At 38.7% G+C, this 20,288-nt stretch overlaps 1 protein-coding gene across 1 annotated transcript in view; it reads right to left on the bottom strand.

The window, feature by feature from the left end:
• Positions 1-12,189: 12,189 nt before the first annotated feature.
• Positions 12,190-20,288, bottom strand: part of LRRC30 (leucine rich repeat containing 30) — a 50,091-nt gene continuing 41,992 nt past the window's right edge. The window contains exon 2 of the mRNA XM_063450463.1: positions 12,190-13,279. Coding sequence (XP_063306533.1) covers positions 12,305-13,192 — 888 coding nt within the window. The 5' untranslated portion in view covers positions 13,193-13,279 and the 3' untranslated portion in view covers positions 12,190-12,304. The remainder of the gene's footprint in view (positions 13,280-20,288) is intronic.

The following is a 20,288-nucleotide window of genomic DNA, read 5'->3' as shown; positions in this document are numbered from 1 at the left end:
GGAGGAAGGCAGATGTTATTCCTATATTTAAAAATGGTTCAAAATCCTTGCCTGGAAATTATAGACCTGTGAGCTTAACTTCTGTGACTGGGAAATTATTTGAACGGCTATTAAGGGATAATATTCAGGAATTCATTGGGAAGAACTGTGTTATTAGCAATAATCAGCATGGTTTTATGAAACATAGGTCATGTCAAACTAACCTAATTGCATTCTACGAAGAAGTAAGTAGAAATATAGATCAGGGTGTTGCAGTGGATGTGATCTACTTGGATTTTGCCAAGGCATTTGATACGGTTCCTCACAATAGGTTAGTCTTCAAACTAAAAGAAATTGGTCTAGATGAATATTCTTGTTCTTGGGTAGAACATTGGCTTAAGGATAGAGTACAGCGAGTTGTCATAAATGGTAAATTTTCAAGCTGGACAAAAGTGGTAAGTGGTGTCCCTCAGGGTTCTGTTTTGGGACCGCTTCTATTTAACATATTTATAAATGATCTTGAAATGGGCATTGAAAGCCATGTATCAGTGTTTGCAGATGACACGAAACTTTGTAAAGTAATAAAATGTGAGCAGGATATTGCCTTGCTGCAGAGGGATTTGGATGGATTGGGGGACTGGGCACTAAAATGGCAGATGAAATTTAACGTAGAAAAATGCAAAGTTATGCACTTCGGGGTTAAGAATGCACAAGCAATTTACACCCTAACTGGTAGTGAACTAGGGATAACCACACACGAGAAGGATATTGGTATTGTTATAGACAACAAATTAGGTAGCAATAAGCAATGTCAATCTGCCGTTGCTAAGGCCAGTAAGGTTTTGTCATGTATAAATAGGGGCATAAATTCTCGAGATGAAAATATAATTTTGCCTCTTTATAAATCGCTGGTAAGACCACACCTTGAATATGCTGTGCAATTTTGGGCACCTGTTCTAAAGAAGGATATCATGGCACCAGAAAAAGTGCAGAGACAAGCTACAAAATTGAGAAAAGGAATGGAGCATTTTAGTTATGAAGAAAGGTTAAAAATTTGTAATCTCTTCAGTTTGGAAAAACGGCGCCTTAGAGGGGATATGATAACATTATACAAATATATTCGGGGCCAGTACAAACCATTATCTGGAAATCTATTCATAAACAGGGCTATACATAGGACACGAGGTCACACATTTAGGCTTGAAGAAAGGAGATTTCATCTAAGGCAAAGAAAAGGTTTTTTTACAGTAAGAGCAATAAGGATATGGAATTCATTGCCGGAAGAGGTGGTTTTGTCAGAGTCTATACAGATGTTTAAATTGCAATTGGATAAATACTTGCAAAAACATAACATACAGGGATACAATTTCTAATTAGTGGGCTAATAGCTGCTTGATCCAAGGAGGCATCTGACTGCTATTTTGGGGTCAAGAAGGAATTTTTTCCTAGTTTGTTGCAAAATTCGAAGCGCTTCAGACTGGGGTTTTTGCCTTCTTTTGGATCAACAGCAAAAGCATATGTGAGGAAGGCTGAACTTGATGGAAGTCTCTTTTTAGCCATGTAACTATGTAACTATGTAATACCTCTCCCTATACAACCAATCATTCTGCTAGCATTTCCTGCTGCTCTATTACATTGTCTGCCTACCTTTAAGTCATCAGAAATAATCACCCCTAAATCCCTTTCCTCACATGTTGAGGTTAGGACTCTATCAAGTATTCTGTACTCTGCCCTTGGGTTTTTACGTGCATGATCTTGCACTTATCCACATTAAACGTCAGTTGCCACAATTCTAGCCATTTTTCTAGTTTACCTAAATCATTTGCCATTTGGCTTATCCCTCCTGGAACATCAACCCTGTTACATATCTTAGTATCATCAGCAAAAAGACATACCTTATCATCAAGACCTTATGCAATATCACTAATAAAAATATTAAAGATAATGGATCCAAGTACAGATCCCTGAGGTACCCCACTGGTGACAAGCCCAAGCTTTGAATATACTCCATTGACTACAATCCTCTGTTGCCTGTCACTCAGCCACTGCCTTACCCATTCAACAATATTGGAATCCAAACTTAAAGATTGCAATTTATTCATAAGCCTTCTATGGGCAACAGTGTCAAAAGCCTTACTGAAATCTAGGTAAGCAATGTCTACTGCACCACCCTGATTAATTATTTTAGTTACCCAATCAAAAAAATCAATAAGATTAGTTTGGCATGACCTCCCTGAAGTAAACTCATGTTGTCTCTGATCTTGAAATCCATGTGTTTTTAGATGTTCAACAATCCTATCCTTTAACATGGTTTCCATTACTTTCCCTACTACTGAAGTAAGGCTTACTGGCCTATAGTTGCCCGACTCCTCCCTACTACCTTTCTTGTGAATGGGCACAACATTCGCTAACTTCCAATCTTCTGGGACTACTCCTGTTAACAATGATTGGTTAAATAAATCTGTTAATGGTTTTGCTAGTACACCACTAAGCTCTTTTAATAACGTTGGGCTTATTCCATCTGGTCCCATTGACGTATTTGTCTTTACTTTTGACAGTTGAAAGCGAACCTCTTCCTCTGTAAACTCACATGTAATACATGACTAATTTGTCCTTTTTCCTAACTGAGGTCCCTTTCCTTTATTTCCATCTGTAAATACGGAACAAAAATATTCATTGAGGCAGTCAGCTAGACCTTTATCCTCTTCTACATACCTTCCTTCTTTTGTTTTTAATCTAACCAATCCTTGTTTTACTTTCCTTTTCTCATTTATGTATCTCAAAAATGTGTTGTCCCCTTTTTACTGACTGTGCTATTGTCTCTTCTGTGTGTGATTTGGAAGCTCTTATAACTTGCTTAGCCTCTTTCTGCCTAATCTTATAGATCATTCTGTCTTCCTCACTCTGTTTTTTTTTTATAATTACTAAATGCTAACCTTTAGTTTTTTACTATTTTGGCCACATCTGCAGAGTACCACAGTGGTTTCTTGAATGTTTTGCTTTTACTGACAAGCCTAATGCAACTTTTAAATAATCCAATTTCTCTTGTATTCCATTTAAATTGCTCCAGTCTGATAATGACTCCTTTACACATATTCTAATTTTAGAAAAGTCTGTTTTTTTAAAGTCTAAAACGTTTGTTTTTGTGTGGTGTGACTCAGTCACTGTTTTTATATTTAACCACACTGACTGATGATCACTGGATCCTAAACTTTCACCTACAGTAATATCTGATATCAAATCTCCATTTGTTAACACTAAATCTAGTATGGCCTCTTTACGAGTTGGCTCCTCAATGACTTGTTTTAGAGACAATCCCAGTAGGGAGTTTAGAATATGTGTGCTCCTGGCACAAGCAGCTATTTTTGTTTTCCAATTCACACCAGGAAGATTAAAGTCACCCATGATGATAACTTCCCCCTTCATTGTCATTTTAGCTATTTCCTCAACTAATACATTATCTAACTCTTCTATTTGTCCTGGGGGCCTATATATCACACCTACACGAGTTACTGTGTGATTACCAAATTTTAACGTATCCCAAACAGACTCTATGTTCGCCTCACTAACTTTTATTAGGCTAGATTTTATGCTATCTTTCACATACAGGGCCACCCCTCCCCTTTCTTGCCTTCCCTGTCTTTTCTATATAAAGAGTACCCTGGTATTGCTGTGTACCAGTCATTTTTCTCATTATACCATGTCTCAGTAACTAAATCTACATTATCAGTTGCCATTATTGCCACAAGTTCATGGATCTTTTTCCCTAAACTGTGAGCATTTGTAGACATGACTCTAAGCTTTTCATTTTTTAACACCCTTGCTACAGGCACCTTCTGTCCTTGTTTTGGGGGCAATTGGATTGATGTTTTATCACCCTTTTGCCCTCCCCCCCCCCCTCCTAGTTGAAATACATTTTAGTAAAACCTCTGAACTGCTCACCATTAACCAAGCCACAGGTTAAAGTCCCTAATACGCATCCGCCTGTCGTTCTGAGTGTTATGCACAGGCAGAACTTCAGAGAATGAAAGTGTGGAAGCAACTTGCCATATATCATTGGCAAAAACACTAAAAACACTTAACCTCTGAAACCTCATTGCAAGCCAAGTCATTTGTCCCTAGATGGACAAGTACATTCAATTCCCCTTCCTGCTTTGCTCGCTTAACAATATTACAAATACGTCTCCTGTCTCTTTGAGCAGTAACTCCGGGATGACATCTCATAAGACCACCATTGTCCATCTCCACACCTCTTATAATGGAATCCCCCCAAAACAACTGCTTTCTATTAGGCCTCACCATAGTCTCCAAGCCTGTCTCCACAACACCACTACCTTCAGTGCCCGAGCCTGTCTCAACAACACCACTACCCTCAGTGCCTGAGCCTGTCTCCACAACACCACTACCTTCAGTGCCTGAGCCTGTCTCCACAACACCACTACCCTCAGTGCCTGTCTCCATAATACCACTACAACTGGTGCCTGAGAATGTCTCCATAACACCATTACACTCTGAAAGTGCATAAAATTAATTATGTAGAGCAACAGACTGTGCAATATGCCTTTTATCCACAACTCTAAGTCTACCAGATCCTACAGTAATCCATCTGCCATTCCTAGTCTTGAAAGATTAAATAGAGAGGTTCACTTATTTCCCCACTTATCTTCTTTAGTACTTGTGGGTGAATACCGTCAGCCCCCAGAGCTTTATTTACATTAATTTTCTTTAACTGCTGTAGCACCTTGTCTCGAGTCATCCAATCACAAGTTATCTGCACGTTTTTTTGCAGCAATCATTTGCATATCTCTTGCCATAGGATCATATTGTTACTTTATTGTAGCATTGTATTTGTATGTATATTGGCTGTAATATTGTATATGTTCATGAGTAGTTTGTATGGTTTGTTGTGTGCATGGAAGTGGATTGTCAGTGGTGTTGTGGTGACTATGTTTAAGTGTGTGGGTCGATTTAATTATTTGTATGAAGGGGATCCTTTATCTGCAGCTCTGTGTATGTGTGGTGGCCAGGTATAGGTCAAGGACAGGAGCTGAGATAGCTGCCTTAGGCTGCTCTACTCCAGTATGGATTCCCATTCACAAGTTCAGGGATGAAGAGATCTGAGAACACTTCTTCTAAGTGCTACAATGCGTAAATTGAGGATTCCCTCTCACCACCTGCAATCGCCACTTTGTATGCCCATGGGACTCCTGATAGGCCACCAAAGGCTCTGGCAGCCTTGAGCGTCGTGCAGTGGCACCTCGAGTGCTAAAGGTTACTGACCCCTGCACTAAGCTGTGCTTGCTCTATGGGGATACATCTTCGCAATTCCTGCTTTAGTCAAAAAGATCTTATTATAGTTCTGCTATATTACCCATTGCTTTGAAAGACAGTTCCCTGCTCACAAGAATTCACAGTTAAATGAATAAACCCCACATTTTTTACGCCAAGTGAATAGCTTTTAACCCCTTAAGGACACATGACATGTGTGACATGTCATGATTCCATTTTATTCCAGAAGTTTGGTCTTTAAGGGGTTAAAGTGCTTGTCTGCTGAGGGAACAAAGTTGTACAAGAGTTAAAAAAATATAAAAACTCTACTGTGTGCACGTATTCGTTCTTTAAGCGCAATGACATTCACTCAATTAAATTTAACCTTAGCAGCTGGCAAAAAAATATAAATTCTCAGAGTGTTTCAGTTTTTTTCTTAAGTGTAAGTATAAATATTCCTTAAAGGTCACAATGAAGGGAAATTGGTTCTATAAAGCTTAAAAGAAATTAAAGCTTATATATAAAAATTACATGTTAAGAGTATTACAGTTATAAAACAAACCTTACATTTTTCGAACCTGTCTTGTTACAAACAGTATGGAGAGACAGATAGTCTCAAATAGTTCTTCTGAAAGACAAATAGAATATCGAGTGAGAATGGGAAACGTAATATAAAATATTTCTTGGAAATATTTGTGTTGATTTTGCTTAAAGGAACACCCTAACCACAAAAGTCACTTCTTCCTAATTAAGACTTCATGTTCATATTTTTGGAGACGAATTTCAAATTATTTTATATATTTGGACAGTCTTTTAAACTGATGTTTCAAGATATCAAGATATTATCTATATAAAAAAAAAACAGTTGAAAAACATCAAAATATTAACATATTTTTCAAAATACTAAATCATTTGAAAAGCTTATCAAAATATAATAAACCAAAGTCATTTGACCATTACAGCGTTTTCCCTTCATCGTCATCAAGCACAGCAAGATGATGCTGAACCCTGTGAATGTTTCTTATAGAGAAACGTTGGATTCTGTGCTTCTCTGTGAGAAGCATACAATTGGCAGGGCACAGCAATTGTCACAAATTTGCTATATATGCTCAATGCTTCTGTATGAGAAACACTGGATTTGGACAAGGATATCCATCAGGTTAAAATAGATTTATTTTTAACTGTAAAGTGCTCCGTTAGCAACAGAAATGAAATTGTCTGATGGGATATTATCACTTTTTCATTCCATTGCATTGTAAACTTAAAGATATGTTTAGTTTTCAGTAGTAGCCATTAGCAATAACTGTAATATATAGGGGAAAAAATATTGTAAACTCGAAGCAGCAGAAGTCATACACTATGCACTTTCCATTTTATTCCAGAAGGTGTCACTAGAACACACTTACTAAATATAATGGTTAAAAGTCAAAACATATGAAAAGACTGCATTAAGGAGACATATGGGCATATACATATTTATATATAAGAAAATACATATTAAATTATTACTATACGTAAAGATAACATGATGAATTAATAACCAGTAACGTTCAGCTAAGTTATGAAAAGCTGAACCGTAAACGCCTTCGCAACTGAACTATTTTTGCAGAATGCGCCAAGAACAACATACAATGAAAATAAAGTAGACAGGGAAAGTAAAATGTAAATATAAATCAAAGAAGTCCTTACCGATTCTTCCATTGACAGCCTGTGTTGAGATTCCGTTACTGTAATATTCTGTACAATAATATCCTGAAAAATAGACTAGATTGAATGACCGCTTAAAGTTTGAAATACATCTGACTGTTCCCAGGTTGCCCCCTGCCTGTACTTACAGTGTAATAGGAATTTAAGTTTTAGAGTTATTTGTCTATTGGAGAACTTTTTCTTTGTTGACATTACTTTTTTTTCTGTAAAAGATGTAGAAAAGTCCAGGAACTCCAGAATTCAACAAAAGGCAATTTATTAACCCTCTGCCAAATCACAACGTTTCGATAAAGACCATGTAGGTCTGTGGGTTAATAAATTGCCTTTTGTTTAATTCTGGAGTGCCTGGACCTTTCTACATCTTTTATATTAAGCATCTGTTTTTTGGCACTAAGACCTGGTTTGGCTGCACCCAGCTTCTAACAGGGATTGAGTGCAGTTCCATCTGTTGACTCTGGCAATTACTTTTGTTCTGCACCTTCTGGTAAACGTTATTTGAAACAAATTTTAATATTATCACTAATGTTTGGCATTTATATAGCGCTAACATATTCAGCAGTGATGTACAATACAGAGAATACAGACAAATAAATAAAACAGATACTGATACAAAAAGAACAGTGGACCTGCCCTGTGAGCTTACAATCTAGTAAATATAGTAGTTTTTATACAAAGTGCTTAGCAAGATAATTCATGAGCTTACAATCTAAAGGTATTACTGGGGAGATGAAACAAAGGATTTTGAAAAAAGTATAGCTAGCATAAACAATTAACAGTGAGCATCCACTCCCTGTATACACTGCTGCTGGGGATAACTACAAAAATTTGAGAGATTCAAATTAAAAGGACTGGATTCTTTGGGATGTTTTTTGGTTTTTTTTCATTTATTTCTTTTTTGCAAAAGTGCTGGAGATATAACCAGATGTTACCATATTCCTAGGATTGCATACTTCATACAGAATCTGACAAATGTACCTTTCAGTTTTTAAAACATACAGCATGTGCCAAAATATACAGGGTTATTCACTAATGTGAGAATTGCAGGGGAAAAGTGAATTTCAAATTTGAGATCAAAATAGCTTAACTGGAAGAATTCTCCCAGTCAGTTCGGCTAGTTTGACCTTAAATTTGGAATTCACTTTGAATTCCTGGCAATTCTCACATTTTTTTAATAACCCAGATAATGTATACAGAATTATATCATTTTCACAGATATGTGCAGTTTTTTAGCTGAACATTTTTGGAAAACAGGGTCCCAAAATGTCACTTAAACTAAAATAAATGTCTGTGTGCTGGCATACCCACTACCCCTTGTCTTCTAGAATACTGCTCTGTATTTACTCATCCTTGTAGGATGTGTGTGAGACATCAAGATGAAGAATTGGGTGTCATTCCTGGTTCCGTGTTTAGCCAACCATGAATACAAATAATTAGGGAATAAAGGAGTTAAAATCCATATTCCAGTATTTGTTGTCTTACTATCCCGTATATTCCTGAAGGTAATAAAGCTCTGTACTTCAGGGAACAATTTGTGATGTTATAATAGAATATAGTTGGTCCTTGGGTTAGAAGGCATTAGAAGATATATTCGGCTGTTAACTCCCTGGTCAATTGCATAGCAACCTTCAGGCTGATACTTAGCATGCTGAAAGTGATTTTAGATCTTGGAGCAAAAAAGAAGAAAAGTTTTTTCCACTCAGTCCTGTGAAATATTTTCGATTCTGTCCATGGAACTATATACACAATATATATGTGTAATCCCCCTTTGATTTTTTTATTAGCTCAGCTACAAATGAGTCCTGTAAGAAATATTCGCTTTGCACATTTTTTTTTTTTTTTGGAGCATATAGTTTGAACACAGAGATGATAGATTGTTGGCAAAATATGAAAACAAACTCAAAAAATAATTGTGTTATGCATAGCTCCTTCCATAGTTTACTATTCAGCTTTATAAAACAGTGCAAACGTATGAGCTAGCCCAGCCTCTGGCTCTCGGAACTCCCTGCCATGATCCGCTGCTTCGAGAACAATAAAGATGGGTTATGTAGAGCAGTGCTGCTTTTAGGCAGTGTTTGAATAGAATACAACCTTTGTCTCAGGTGACGGAAAGAGAAGAAAACAACAGGGTGTTGTGTCATGTTTGGTTTGTGAAATATGAAATTTTCTTCATACTTACCAGTATTTTCATTTTCATGGTATTCCATGGCCGCATTTACGTTTGGCTAGTAATAAAACTGGGGTCATGCAATGGATTCTAAATGCATAGCTCTGTTTTTATTGCATATAAGTTGTAATGTATAGCTTTGGTTTCCAGCCTTCTGTTAGGGATTGTAATATATAGCTTTGGTTTTTCCTATTCTTTAAGTTCTATTACCTGAAAGGGGAGGAGCTTGCAAATTTTAACTCTGCCAGAGATGAGCTGGAAAAGAACAATTTAAAATAAGTATGCAAAACTATTTCTCTATTCCCCTTTCTGGAGGCAAGTAGGCAGGAGCAAAAAAATATATGTAACGTCCACTTAGATTATTGTAATCACTGCTCAATTCTCTGCCACTTAGGAGTTACATCCCCTTTGTTACTGCAGCCCTAGCCACACCTCCCCTGACTGTGACTGACATAAAAAAAACAACTGGTTTCATTTACAATCTGATGTTAACTTGCTTTAAATGCTTTTATTTCCTGCTCTGTAAATTGAACTTTAATCACACACAGGATGCCAACAGGGTCTAGATGACTATTAACAGAGCAAGAGATAAATTCTAAATAAAACAGAATGTGCAATAAAGGAAGTACAAACATTAGGTGTCTCTTTACAGGAAGTGTTAAGGAAGACTGTGTAAGTCACATGCAGGTGATGTGACTAGGGCTGCATAAACCAAGTGATTTAACTCCAAAATGGCAGAGAATTGAACAGTGAGACTGCAGGGACATGATATATAGACCAACACTGGTTCATTAAGCTAAAGTTGTCTTGGTGACTATAGTGTCCCTTTAAACCCAGTAGTAGTTTATGATAGTCAGGAGACTAGCAAGTCTGTAGATGATAATTATATGTGATGTACTTTTACTCAACTTTGATGTCTGACTTTGTTATCACTGTGCTGTTCACCTACAATTGAGCCATAATGCATTTTAAGCTTTAATTCAATAGGACTTATTTGCTAAACATTTAATTATAAAACTGTGGCAAGGGAATTGCAAAACGTAAAGCAACTATCCAAGCTTGGAGAATTTGTCCAGTTTTATGACAGCTACATTTTTCATTTTCGACCTTTTGTGATCAAGTGCTGAGAAAAATTTAGAAATGTGTGAATATAGCAATCAATTTAGCTATGGTGCAAAGAGTTTTAAAGAACAAGAAGATCAAAGATGTGAGAAGAATTCATCAGCCTGCAAAAGTTTAGGAAGTTAAAACTTCTTTATATTTATTTTTTATAACACAGCATGCTTTTTAAATGTGAAGAAATAAGGGAATGTAAAATATAAAATATTAATTATTATTTTGCAAATATGTAATGAGTACAAACCCATGCTGGTTTATTCTGTAATCTCTTTAAAATGAAATGTTGATCTGTCACATTTGCACTTGTCAACTATTAATACCCAATCCAATTACCTCTGTTAGTATCAGGTGTTGTAGAATGTTACTCATCTCACAGAGTACTCATTGTTAAAACAGGGGTACCAGCATGTTTGGTATTTTATTACTTCAATAATATTAAATAAAAGTTAATATTAAATACATTTGCAATGAAGAATGGTTCTCAATCATATTTAGTATGTTGGGATAAACTCGGCAATTCTGCAGTTACAGGGAGCTGCAGATGAGACTGCCACAGCCACGATTATTCCCTAAAGTGCATTTATATTTTCACTTTAAAAACAATACGCTGACTGGTTTCGACACCTAAGTGTCCTTCTCAAGCATATCAATCTACACAGCATGGAATGAGGATCCTGCAGCCACATTAACTTAGCTAAACAACATCAAAATTAACCCTTTAACATACAGAAGAAGAAAAACATTTAAGGCAGCACTTTCGTTAAAAGACTTATCAATATTGGAAACATATAGAGGAAATGCATATAAATTTAATTGTGAAAAATAAAGGGTTATTCACTAAAGTGAGAATTTTAAATAAATGTCAAATATAAGGCTGAACTAAAAACATAGCTGACAAAGACAATGTTTCCAGTTTGGCTATTTTGGCCTTAAAGGAACACTATAGGTCAGGAATACAAATGTATGAAATGCACTATTTAGGTGTCCGCTCCCCCATTCCGCCCTTTCCTGCGTGGTTCTGCTGGTTCTGTGCTTGCCCCAGATCCAATGCTTTCCTTCGGGTTGACTGAGATCATTAATTCTGATCTCAGCCAAGGAGGCAGGGTTGGGGTGCAGCCAAATGCCACACTGGCCAATCAGCATTGCTAAGGCAGTGTTTACAGAAAAAAGCATGCAAGCATTAAGCTTAAGTTGTTCTGGTGACTATAGTGTCCCTTTAAATTTGAAATGAACTTTGAATTCTCTTGTGTGAATGCTCATAAATAACACTGAATGAATTTGCCATTTGATTTCTTTAAGATCTCCATTATTTATAACCCCTAATGCAAGACACCAGTTAGATTATTTAAAAAATAAATACTCTAAACACCAATACAACTTTAGCTTAATGAATCAGTTTTGGTGTATAGATCATGCCCCTTCAGTCTCACGGCTCATTTCTCTGCCATTTTGGAGCTAAAGCAATGTTGTTTCTGTTTATGAAGAAACACCTCGCCCAACAAAGACTCACAACGCCCCCTACACAATTCCTGCAAAGGAGGCTAAATATTTTAGCTTCCTTTATTTCACAGTGAATTTAATTTAGATTGTATTATCCCCTGCTAGAGCCTACAGTAGCTTCCTGTGTGTTCCTGTGTGATTAAAGGTCAATAAACAGAGTAGATGATAACTTCTAAAGTAAACACACCCAAAAATAGTTTTTAGGAGGTTTAGTGATTCACAGCCATGGTAGATGTAGGCAGAGCTGCATAATCAAAGTGATTTAACCCTCGGACAGCAGATGATTGAGCAGTTAGACAGCAGGGACATTATGTGTACATCAAAACTGCTTCATTAAGCTTTTCATTGTTTTAATGCTCATAGTATCTCCTAAACCCCTTAAGGACCAAACTTCTGGAATAAAAGGGAATCATGACATGTCACACATGTCAAGGGTCCTTAAGGGGTTAAGAAGCTTTTACATGTATTACCTTCTACAGTAGGTAGAGGAACATCTTCTAAACCAAACAAAGGCTGTGACCCATAAAATCGCCAGGGCATTCCCCTTCCCAGACAATATATTTGTTGTCACATAATCTTCTTTCTGTCTTTTAGGTAATCAAATAGCATACTCAGCCCCCCTCTTGCCAAATCTGCGAGAGGATCACCTAAGGGATTATTTATTATATGGAGACCTTTGTCAACTGGATTCCATGCGATTCTTGACAATCTATTTAACATAAATAGATCATCTGGAAGTGTCTTTAAAACATTAAAATCTGCATTAAGTAGTTCAAGAGTAGATAGTGAGCAAATAGAGCGGGGTAAAACTCGTATTTTATTATTCTCAACAATAAATATCTTCAGGCATTCTAATTGTTTAATGTTGTCTGAGATATTCTCTATTTTGTTGGAACCCAAATGCAGAAAATTCAAATTCCTCATCTGGAAAACACTCACAGGGATGTTCACTATCCAGTTATTGCTAAGATTTAATTTTCTCAGGTTAGTTAAGTCACTGTAGGTGGTAGGAAGTCCAGAGATGCAATTGTGTGATAAACTAAGAACTTCAAGCTTACTGCACAAACTCAGCTCCTCGGGGACGTCATACAAGAAATTCATATTAACAAATAAGACTTTGAGGTTCTTCAAAAGTCCAATTTCTCTGGGCAAGTAAACAATATTATTCCCATTTAAGTTCAATACAACTATTTGTTCAAGCTTACCCAGAGCAGGTGGAAGTTTAGCCAATCTGTTATGAGAGAGATTGAGTTTTTGGACGTCAGTCAGATGCCATACAAAGCTTGGGATTTCTGCAACATTTTTCAAAACAAAGTTGAAATTGACGCATGAAGATTCTATTATCATCGGCTCATCGATATTATCTGGAGAGTTGTGGATGATCTGGTTTTCTGAAAATGTCTGATCTTTTTTCTTTTTGGTCTTGGACGACTGACTTGTAAGTTTCTGTCCCATTGTTTTTCCAAGACGTCTCCGTTTTCCGCTTTGTGCTATTTTCAGTTAAACCTCCATGGCATGTTTATATTTGGAAAACTTGAAGTGCTAGAAAATAAAAGTAAAATACAAAAAAAATGACTGGAAATCAGAATTCTGTACGTTGTGCTGTTTCCGTAGGTAATTTCAAATTTAAGAAGCTGTTTTTGTAAACTTTGACTGCAGAAACACATGTTCGCAAAAGTGCTGAACAGACAAACGTATTTCTCAGTACATGATAGACCAGCTGTCCCTGCCATTTGCTGTCGCTTTCTGTATCCGCATGTCTCAATTACCCGCTAAACATCCATGAGTCGCATATAGAATGAGATTCTATTACCTGCAAGAAATGTGTCACTTGATTATATGCTCAGGGGGAAACTAGAGATGTAACCAGTTAAACGTTGATCCCAGATAGCAGAATCTAAATTGTTGTTTTAATTTATCATAGTTCTCTGATTGTGCTGATTTGGAATAGTATAAAAAATACGTTACTTTGAAACAGAGCCCACAGCATTAAGAAATGTTTAGAAAATAATAAAATAATTACTGCAGATTTGTTTAAAGTTCTGTTTCTGTGGGAAGATGCACTAAATAGCCACTTGCAGCACTGTATTTATTTAGATACCAGATTTAATGAAGATCATGGGTTAAATTGCAACCTTTTTATTTCGGAGCGATAAAAGTCCTTAAAAACCTTATTCTACTCTCACAACTCACAACAGAGTTTACCCCCGGACACCATCTCCCTTCCAATTTGAATATGCAAACTTTACCCTGCCAATTCATTAATATTTACATTCCCACAATGCTCTGCCAATGAACCCTCCTCCATTCCAAATGTATATTCCTACAGTACCATATAATTAACCTCATCCTTACTCACTAAAGATAGCTACATTCCACCAACAATTATCCTTGGCCTAAGCACATTTTACTATGCTGTCCAGTTTACCTCCTTTGGAGTTTTCTCCCTCTTTCTGACCACCTCCATCTCCTAATTTGTCTGGTTCCCTGGAACAGTAGATGTGCACATTTAAAATGTTATTGTACCTCTGCACACTGATCTCTTCCTTCTCAGTGAGGACATTGATTGTACAAGCTAATGGGTTGTGGCATTGCATATTTTGCTGTCATAACCCTTTACCTCAAAGTATATATGTTAGTAAATGCGACCGATCCTCAGCAGGTCAGCAACCTATCGAAGACATAGTAGCAATGATAGGCAGCCATATTACCAGATCTTAGAGGGTAAGTGTTTAATACTAAGAACGAAAAAGGAATTAACAGAACTAAAAAGCTAACCACTAATGCCAGCATAACAAAAGTCAGTATCAATAGTGAAGAGAAGGCAGATAAATCAGATTAGCAAAAGCAGGGTCAGGAACAAGCCAAGTTAGAGAAATTGGAATAGCAAGAAGGAGTGTCAAGAGCATACTGCATCAAAAAAACTTTAAAAAAGCAATGATATTCAAAAATGACATGCTTAGGGACATAAAACCATGAAAGGGCTCTGCCCATGAAGAGGTAGGTTTTAAAAGGAATTAGGTCCTGATGTCATCACCCTGCATCAGTTGGGACCAAGAAGGCTGCCCACACCTGCACATAAATGAGTTAGTATGCACATTATAAGGGTGCTGCTGGGGCCAATTTCTACAGCATACAAGATACAGCAATTTCAAAGCTCACAAAATAGAATAGTTCTGTTTTGTTTTTAAATACCAAAAATAAAGGAGGCTTATAGTATAGGATCATGCATCACATAAGCCTGCCACAATACTAATGTCCCCCCAATGTATGTTGCTGGGATAAGACCTGTCAAAAATATGGTGCAGACGCCTTGGTTTCACATATGTATATTTGGGAGTACGGGCCTCCCTGTCACAGGTTTCTTGTTCTAGGGTCCTATTCAACTTTGCACTGCAGAGAGTCCCAGGAGAAATGATTTCCCAAGTAAGTGGATTAATCTCATAAGAGCAGGCATTAAGATGCTAGAGTAGGACCTACCTGCCAAGAATGGGGTACATTGAGATTGTGGCAGGTTTATGCAATGTATGATCACATACTGTAACTAAAAGCCCATTATTTTTTGTCTACGCGAGGTGGTTTTAAATAAAACTAATACATTCTGTGAGACTTGAAATTGGTGTTTAGTGAATGAGTGAGTGTGCTGCATCTGACATGTCAGCTGAATATGCAAATTACCCCCAAAATGATGCAGGAGTTTCAAACCTAGTATGTGTTCTTGAAATACAGACACAATGAAAACAAATGGGCAGTGTGCAGAGTGTAAAATTTAAGTTCTGACAAAAGATATAACCTTAGATGTTCTAATTGCTGACAAAGCATCATTGCAGTTGTAATTCTACAACATCTGGGAATCTACCTTCTGCCCAGACATGGTTTACGGCACAGAGTTATGACATCACAATGGTGTGAACCGGTGATCAGGGAGAAGTTTGTAAAGGTGTATAAAAATTATACACGCAGCTCTGTTCAAAACACCAGAGCACCATACACCAGCATGAGGAAGGCGGGTTGTTGGATGCCAAATCCTGTAGTTTGAACTATGCAGGCATGCACTAGGAATCAAGTTAGCAGGGTGCAAAAGATAAATACACCGTACCAGATTCCCCATAACCCCCTCTTTTGGTGGGCATAGAACTGTCACAAAGCCACAATACCACAATACCAAATATATGTTTCCCAGCTATTAACCTGAATGAAAGCTATAACAAGGATCCACAATATGTTAATTTTTGCTGGGTGCAGCACCCCAGGCTCCCTGCTGTCTGACGAAAGAGACAAAACCAATGTAGCCACAAATTTCTGAAATAGGATATTTATTCCTCGGAGGCTTGAAAAATACCTCACTGTAGAGTGAAATGTTGCCAAGTTCGTACTTGGAGATCTGTGCTTTCTCCTTGTCAGGGTACCTGAGGTCTCTACCTCCGAGAGAGGTAGAGACTTAGACGTTTATCCGTCCGGACGCCATGTTTCTCCTGTTCCTCGCGGTCGACCCGTTCACATAGACGCCGGCCGTGAGGGAGTTACTTCCTTATGTAGCATGGTGCCCGGAGACCGACGTCATGACGCCAATCCGGAACGACCTGTCACTCAATCCGTTGGAGACCAATCAGGACTCGTCGGAGGCGTGTCTATCCTCTCTAGCCAGGGTATTTAAACATACTTCGCCCTGTTGCTCATTGCCCTGTCGTGGTTCTAGCCTGTCTAGTCACACAGTGCTCTGGTGTTTTCAGTTATCCTTTTGGTTACGACCCGGCTTGTTTGACTTACTCTGTTTACCCCTGTTATCCTTGACCCGGCTTGTTACTCGCTTACCTGTCCTCTCGTTCCCTCGACCTCGGCTTGTCTCTGACCATTCTCTTTACTCTCTGTACGTTAGTCCGGACATTCTAAGGTCCGGTATACGTACCCTGTACCTGTTTGTACTTTGCGTGTTGGATCCCTGACCCGATCCTGACATTACGACAGGGCCAATGGATCCTGCAGGTACAAACAGTCAGGTTTGTCCCTCTGATTCCAGGTTTGATGCCATGGAACACAGAATGGACCAAATGGCCTTAGCACTACAGGCGTTATTATCTCGTGCTAATAACCCACCAGAGGAGACGCGTACTACTCCAATTTCCTCTGTAAATTCAGGCCTAGAGGTAGCCACTGTAGGTGCCTCTTCCCGTATTACCCCACCAGTACGTTATGGTGGTTCACCGGAGAAGTGTCGTGGTTTTTTAAACCAGATCAGTATTCATTTTGAATTACAACCTCGCTCCTATCCTACCGATAGGGCAAAGGTTGGATTTATTATCACCTTACTCATTGAGAAAGCTCTGAGATGGGCCAACCCATTATGGGAGAACGATAACCCGTTGGTATATAATTATAATGCCTTTGTAGCTGCCTTTAGAAGAACTTTTGACCCTCCTGGTAGGAAGGTCAATGCAGCCAGATTACTGTTGCGCCTGAGACAGGAGAACCGAACACTTGTGGATTATGCACTAGAGTTCAGGTCTCTGGCGGCAGAAGTCGAGTGGAATGAGCAGGCTTATATAGATGTATTTTTGAACGGGTTATCAGATGTTATCCTTGACGAAGTTGCTACTAGGGAGCTGCCTGAGAATTTAGAGGACTTAATTTCGTTCATTTCTCGCATTGATGAGCGTTTAAGAGAGAGACAGAACACTCGAGAGAGGAATCTTAGACCTACCTTTAAGTTAGCAGCCGCATTTCAAAGTCCTGATTCCAATACCTCACTGTTTCCTGAACCTATGCAGATAGGCAATACTCGCCTTTCAGAGGAGGAGAGACAGTACAGGAGAAGGGAGGGATTATGTATGTATTGTGGAGTCAGAGGTCACTTGCGCCTGAATTGTCCTATTCGCTCGGGAAACGCCCGCACCTAAGTTTCTCTAGAGGACAGGCCTTGGGTGTTTCTATTTTGTCCTCTACTCATGATTATAAAAATCACAGGCTGCTGTTACCAGTTTCTTTAACGTGGGAGAAGGGAGTGCTAAAGACCATGGCCTTGATAGATTCCGGTGCTGCTGAGAATTTTATCGACCAAGCCTTTGCTACTAAACACACTATCCCATCCCAGTTAAGAAAGATACCTTTGGCCGTTGAGGCCATAGATGGTAGACCGCTACTCGAGCCTGTTATCTCGCATGAGACTATACCTATTAACTTGACTGTTGGTATCTTACACTAGGAGAACTTATCACTTATGCTCATTTCGTCTCCCTCTGTTCCCATAGTTCTGGGGTACCCATGGTTAAGGAGACATAATCCTATTATCGATTGGGAGTTAGGGGAAATACTCTCATGGGGTCAGGGTTGTCAGGAGAGGTGTTTACGCAGGGTATCCCCATTGGCTGTAATTAACACACCAGACAGTTCTACCCAGTCTAAGGGGATACAGATACCCTCTCTATACCTGGATTTAAAAGCAGTGTTCGACAAAAAGAACGCTGATACGCTACCCCCACACAGGACATTTGATTGTAAAATTAATCTATTACCTGGTACCATGCCGCCCAGGGGTCATGTATACCCTCTATCCACTAAAGAGAATGCTGTTTTAGAGGAGTATATTCAGGAGAATTTAGACAAGGGATTCATTAGGAGATCTTCCTCTCCTGCCGGGGCTGGATTTTTTGTTTGTTAAAAAGAAGGATGGTTCACTCAGACCTTGCATCGATTACCGAGGTTTGAATAAAATAACCATCAGAAATGCCTATCCTATTCCCCTGATTACTGAGCTCTTTGACCGGTTAAAGGATTCTAAAATTTTCACCAAGTTGGATCTCAGAGGGGCATATAACTTGGTGAGAATCCAGCAAGGCCACGAGTGGAAGACAGCGTTTAATACCCGCTATGGTCATTATGAGTACACGGTCATGCCCTTTGGTCTTTGCAACGCACCTGCAGTTTTTCAAGATTTGATTAACGAAGTTCTTAGGGAATTCCAACATGATTGTGTTATTGTCTACCTGGATGACATACTCATACACTCTAGAGAGATTGATACTCACCATAGACAAGTCAGAAAGGTGTTACACAAACTTCTGCAACACGGTTTATACTGTAAGTTGGAGAAATGCAGTTTTGACCAGACCCAGATAGACTTTCTGGGATACGTGATTTCTGGGGAAGGCTTTAAGATGGATCCTGACAAACTCCAGTCTATTCTAGATTGGCCATTGCCTAAGGGACTCAAGGCTATTCAGAGGTTTATTGGGTTCTCCAATTATTATAGGCGCTTCATTAAGGGTTACTCGTCTATTATTGCGCCCATTACCAATATGACCAAACAGGGGGCGGATACTAAGACGTGGTCTACTGAAGCTCTCGTTGCTTTCAAGAATCTCAAAGAACTTTTTGCCTCTGCTCCAATTTTAGTCCATCCTGATACGACTTTGCCGTTTCTACTCGAGGTCGATGCCTCTGAGACAGGAGTAGGTGCGGTTCTGTCACAAAGGTTAGGGGTGGATAAACCACTACACCCGTGTGGTTTTTTTTCCAGGAAACTTTCTGGGCCTGAGAGCAGATATGACATCGGAGACAGGGAACTGTTAGCGGTCATTAAAGCCTTAAAGGAGTGGAGACATTTATTGGAGGGGACCTTACACCCTATTACTATTTTGACGGACCACAAAAACTTGTCCTATATTGGGGAGGCCAAGCATCTGTCTTCTAGGCAAGCGCGTTGGTCCTTATTCCTGACTCACTTTAATTATGTGCTGACTTACAGACCTGGTTCTAAGAACTCTAAAGCCGATGCTTTATCTCGCCAATATGAACCTTCTACTATACCGGAACCGGTTCTTTCTTCTATAGTTCCGAAATGCAATATTGTTGCTAATACGAATCTCAGGATTCACTCCCCGTTACTGGCCAAGATCATTAAGCTGCAACATCTAGCACCTAAACAGAGTCCTGCGGGTCGACATTTCGTTCCTCCTGCTCTTCAACTGGAACTGTTGCAATGTCTCCATAACAGCAAGATGGCGGGACATCCTGGTATTCGCAAAACATTTGCTTTGATCTCCAAAGACTTCTGGTGGCCTGCTTTACGTAAAGATACTAAAGATTTCATCGCTGCTTGTGAGGTTTGTACTAAAACCAAACAACCCCATACACTCCCTTGTGGATTCCTGCATCCCTTAGAGGTTCCAGAGAAACCATGGTCCTGTTTGGCCATGGACTTTATTGTCGATCTACCTATCTCTAAAAAACAGACTGTTATTCTCACCGTGGTTGACAGATTCACTAGGATGGCTCACTTCATTCCTCTGCCTAAACTACCGTCTTCTCCCGAATTGGCAGAGATATTCGCTAGGGAGATTTTTCGTCTACATGGGATACCCTCCCAAATTGTATCTGACAGAGGCTCTCAATTTATTTCCCGATTTTGGAGGGCCTTCTGTTCACAACTAGGTATCAAGTTTAACTTTTCTTCTGCCTATCATCCTCAGTCTAACGGAGCTGCTGAACGTACCAACCAGAAAATTGAACAATATTTACGATGTTTTGTTTCCGAACACCAGGACGATTGGGT

Source organism: Pelobates fuscus, chromosome 4 (genome assembly GCF_036172605.1).
Source record: "Pelobates fuscus isolate aPelFus1 chromosome 4, aPelFus1.pri, whole genome shotgun sequence".
NCBI classification, from domain to species: domain Eukaryota; kingdom Metazoa; phylum Chordata; class Amphibia; order Anura; family Pelobatidae; genus Pelobates; species Pelobates fuscus.
This window is presented reverse-complemented; position numbering and strand designations above follow the sequence as displayed.